The 4,401-nt window shown below is 52.1% G+C and overlaps 1 protein-coding gene across 1 annotated transcript; it reads left to right on the forward strand.

Moving 5' to 3' along the window:
* The first annotated feature begins 1,518 nt into the window (after positions 1 to 1,518).
* On the forward strand, positions 1,519 to 2,179 carry LOC101775582 (11 kDa late embryogenesis abundant protein). The gene has a single exon (XM_004973162.1). It carries the CDS (start codon positions 1,618 to 1,620, stop codon positions 2,077 to 2,079), a length of 462 nt encoding a protein of 153 aa, XP_004973219.1. The 5' UTR covers positions 1,519 to 1,617; the 3' UTR covers positions 2,080 to 2,179.
* Positions 2,180 to 4,401: the final 2,222 nt, after the last annotated feature.

The raw sequence follows: 4,401 nt of genomic DNA on the forward strand, positions 1-4,401 counted from the left end.
ATCTCGGATATATTTTCGGAAGATATACAGTCTACAAACCGGTACTAATACCGAGTTCTCTAGTAGTGTAGCCGTTTCTATATGTGACTGGATAATTATATATATATATATATATATATATATATATTAAAGTTATTGGAAAAACTGGAGAAGCGCCATGTTAAATAGGAGAACTGTATCATATTAAAATTTTAAAAGTATTAATACGTTTTTAAAATGAACCGATAAGAATGTTGCCAATTATATTAAAATGAAAACCACATATGGCCAAGAACACCAAAACTGTACTACGATGCTAGAAAATTTATAAGAGACATATGTTGCACATGAGAGAATAAAAATTGATTATACCGTGCATCCATAAATTCTATAACCATAATCTATGTTATAACCATAATCCTTTTAATTACCTCGGTCCAATTACCTCCGTGGTCATTTTAGTAGACATAAAGTATACCTTAGTACATAACAAGTATATAAATTTGAAAAAGTCAAAACACAACCTATCTTTGGGATGAAAGAAGTATACGATGGATGAGGTAGTACGCATGTGCATCCAGCTGTAAATATAAGGGTATGTTTGGTTTGAGTTGCTTATTTGGAGTTGCTTATTTTTAGCTAGGCTGTTTGGATACCCTTGCTTATGAGCATTGAATGAGATGGACATTGTCATATTTGCCCCTTTGTTTCTACCCCTCCAATTTGCCTCCCCACCCTTCTTCTTCCTGCACACGCCCGATCCCCGCGTTCCAGGTCCCTGTGCGCGGCGACCCAGGGTCGGCGGCGTCGGAGAGCGCCCAGCGGAGCGCGGGGTGGCAGGCGGCGGGTGGCGAGCGGGAGCGGCGGCGGGCGGCGGGCGCGCGGCGTGGAGGCGGGCGGGCGGCGGGCGAACGGGGGCGGCGGCGGGCAGGAGTGGCAGCGGGCGGGCGGGAGCAGCGGGGGGCGGCGCGGAGGCGGGCGGACGGCGGGCGGGCGGCAGCGGCGGTGGGCGGGGCGGAGGCGGGCGGCGCGGCGGCGGCGGGCGGAAGCGGCGCCATGCTTGAGTGGTGACAGGAGAGAGGAGAGAGAGAGGGGTAGAAGGTGTAAAGTGCACCTTTTAGTCCACATAAGCAACCCAAGAGTTGCTTATTTACTTATGCATAAGCAACTCTATAAGAGTGATTGGTTCATAAGCAACTTATTTAAAAACTATAAGTAAGAGTGATTGGTTCATAAGCAACTTATTTAAATTTAAATTGATTATGCATAAACAACTCAAACCAAGCCCTAATAATCGAAAAGTCTTTGCCACACCGCTTCGCTGGACCACCTCTTCCGGCCACCCTCACGAGGCGTGCGTCTTTGGCAGGCTGCCCCGTGTCCTGGCCTTGTCGTAGCGCTACGCGTGTCCCTCCACGTGCACAGCAAACGTGTCTTCACGCGGGCATTTTGCAGATCCATGATCTGCACCTGTGTCCATTACCCCTGACCTATAAATTGGCAACAAGCCTTAATCATCTCTCAGCTTCAGCTACCACAAATACCTTCGAGTAAAGAGCCGAGTAGAATAGCTTGAGCAGACGACGAAGCTACCTGCAGCGAGAGCAAGAGGGTAAGATCGAGAAAGAGCAAGCAGCCATGCAGGCCGGGAAGAGCGTGATGGAGGCGACCAAGGAGGCCGCGGCGAACCTGGGCGCGTCGGCGAACGCCGGCATGCAGAAGACCCGCGCCGCCGTGCAGGGCCAGGTGGAGAAAGCCACGGCGCACAACGCGTCGGACAAGGCCGCTGCGGAGGCGAACCAGCGGGAGCGCGTGCGCGCCGCGGAGGAGGAGAAGCAGGGCGCGATGCGCGCGAACGCGGCCGCCAAGGAGCGCGCCACTGGCGCGCACCCGTCGCAGGGCGCGCCGGGCATCGTTGACGCCGCCCACCACCAGCAGGGCCACGGGGCCGCCCCGGCGGGCGGGCACGTCGAGGCTGGCGTCGGCGAGACCCGGCCCGTCGCGAGGGCCACCGGAGCGGCGCGGCCCAGCGCCGCGCACAACCCGCACGTCGGGAGCGACTTCTCCCAGGCGCGCGGCACCGGCGGGCAGTACCAGTGAGAGGCTCAGCTGTGTGTGCGCGTGCGTATTCTCATCATCGTTTGACGTATGTGGACAGATATGCTTGTACCATATAAATAAGTTTGTGCGTGTCTAATAATGGAATGTTGTTATCTAATTAGGAGTGGATTTACATGATGAAAAAATATGCTCTTGAAATATGACACGACACTTTTAACTTTAAAAGCAGAAACACCCGTAGTCAGCCCGTTAAAACTCAAATCTCGTCCCAGCTCACGCATCGCTTGCGAGGCACCCTAAACGTTGTCCATTAGAACTCAAATCTGTCAAATCTAAACGTTCTCTCAGCCCCTCAGCCCATTAAAACTCAAATCTCTCGGTCATTAAAACTTAAATCTCTGAAACCTAAAAACTCAAATCTATCAAATCTAAACGTTCTCTCAGCCCCTCAGCCCATTAAAACTCAAATCTCTCGGTCATTAAAACTTAAATCTCTCAAACCTAAACGTTCTCTCAATCTCGCCAAATCTCTCAAATCTCGTTCCAGCTCAAAAAAAAAATCTCGTCAAATCTCTTAAAACTCAAATCTCTCGGTCCATTAAAACTTAAATCTCTCTCTCAAACCTAAACGTTCTCTCAATCTCGTCAAATCTCTCAAATCTCGTTCCAGCTCAAAAATCTCGTCAAATCTCTCAAATCTCGTTCCAGCTCAAGCATTACGTTCTCTCACCCCGTCCCATCAGCCCATTAAAACTCAAATCTCTCAAATCTCGTCCCAGCTCACGCAATGCTTGAGGCTCACGATCAGGTGGCCAGTGTTGCGTAGCTTGCAGGTGTGGATGCAAATGGACTGATCAAGATGATTGTGGAGGCGGTGCAGACTGTTAGGAGGAATAAAGGGACCTGCCAAAAGCTTGTGCAGCGCATCGAGATGATAAGTGACCTGCTGCACCAGCTTCCAGATGCGCAGTTGATCTGTTGATGCAACACCATGATGCAAGGAAGCCGGTGGGGCAGCTGGACGAGACGCTCCAACGTGCATGCATGCTCATCACATCTTGCCGGGACAGCAGCTTCATGTACCACTGCTTAGTTCGGAGACTCGAATATTTAGATACTAATTACAAATATTAAATAAGAGACTCGAATATTTAGATACTAATTACAAATATTAAATATAGGTTAATTATAAAATTAATTGCATGAATGAAGGCTAATTCGTGAGATGAATCTATTAAACCTAATTAGTCCATGATTTGACCATGTGGCTACAGTAAATATGTGCTAATCATGGATTAATTAAGCTTAATAGATTCGTCTCGCGAATTAGCCACGAGTCGACTTATGCTTAGTTCACGTTTATTCTTTCTAATTGGTATCCAAACGATGTGACTCGAACTAATATTTTTAATCCATAGATCGAATACCCGCTTACAGGAGCTAACACGACTGCACAGTTCCGCGAGCTGGAGAATGATATTATCTTCTACCTCCAGCATTTCTCCCTTGTTGGCTATGTAGATACTACCCGTGCCTTGGTGAGTCATCTGGATGGAGGTCAACCTTCACAAACACAGGTATCGAGGACATAGCACAACTAATCCTAATCTGTTGGCTCCGTTTGGATGTATATATTAGAAGGCGTGGAATTGAATTGATTCAATACCAAATCAACTTAGGCCCTGTTTGGGAGGAAGGGGCTAAAATTTAGCCCTGGCTAAAACTTTAGCCCTCTCAAATGAAAGGGCTAAACTTTAGCACATTGGGTGTTTGGGAAGAGGGCTAAAGTTTAGCACCTCTTCTGTAAAATGTCCCTTATGCCCCTGCTGTGCTGCCCCTCCTACCATTTCCCTCTCAGCCGGTGTTCAGCAGGGGCTTCTCGGGCGATCGCGGGGCGCAAGCGCCGGCAGCAGCGGCGCCGGCCAGCGCGTCGAGGAGGCGGCGGAACGCGGCGGCAGGGCAGGGCATGAGCCGAGGCGCTCCCCGGGTCGCAGAAGGGCGCCGGCGCCATGGCCAGTGCCGGCATGGCCACCGCCGGATCCGGCTGGAGGAGGCGGGGGTTGGCGCGGAGGCGACGGGGGCGGGCGGGGCCGGCCGGCGGCGGCGGCGGCGGCGGAGGGCGCTGTGCACGTCCGTCCAGCGGGACGACGGCGATGCCAAGAACAAGAAGCGCCGCCCGCACGACGTTCCCGGTGGAGGTGGAGGCGGATTCTTCTCCGCCGTCAAGAGCGCCGCCACTGGCAACAGCAGCAGCAACCGCCGGATCCGGCTGGAGGAGGCGGGGGTTGGCGCGGAGGCGACGGGGGCGGGCGGGGCCGGCCGGAGGCGGGCGGCGGGCGGGCGGGCGGCGCGGGCGGCGGA

Source organism: Setaria italica, chromosome VI (assembly GCF_000263155.2).
Source record: "Setaria italica strain Yugu1 chromosome VI, Setaria_italica_v2.0, whole genome shotgun sequence".
In the NCBI taxonomy this organism is placed as follows: Eukaryota; Viridiplantae; Streptophyta; class Magnoliopsida; order Poales; family Poaceae; genus Setaria; species Setaria italica.

Bases quoted from the DNA above. Each gene is read 5' to 3' on its own strand.
- LOC101775582 (XM_004973162.1), top strand. From the start codon at position 1,618: ATGCAGGCCGGGAAGAGCGTGATGGAGGCGACCAAGGAGGCCGCGGCG.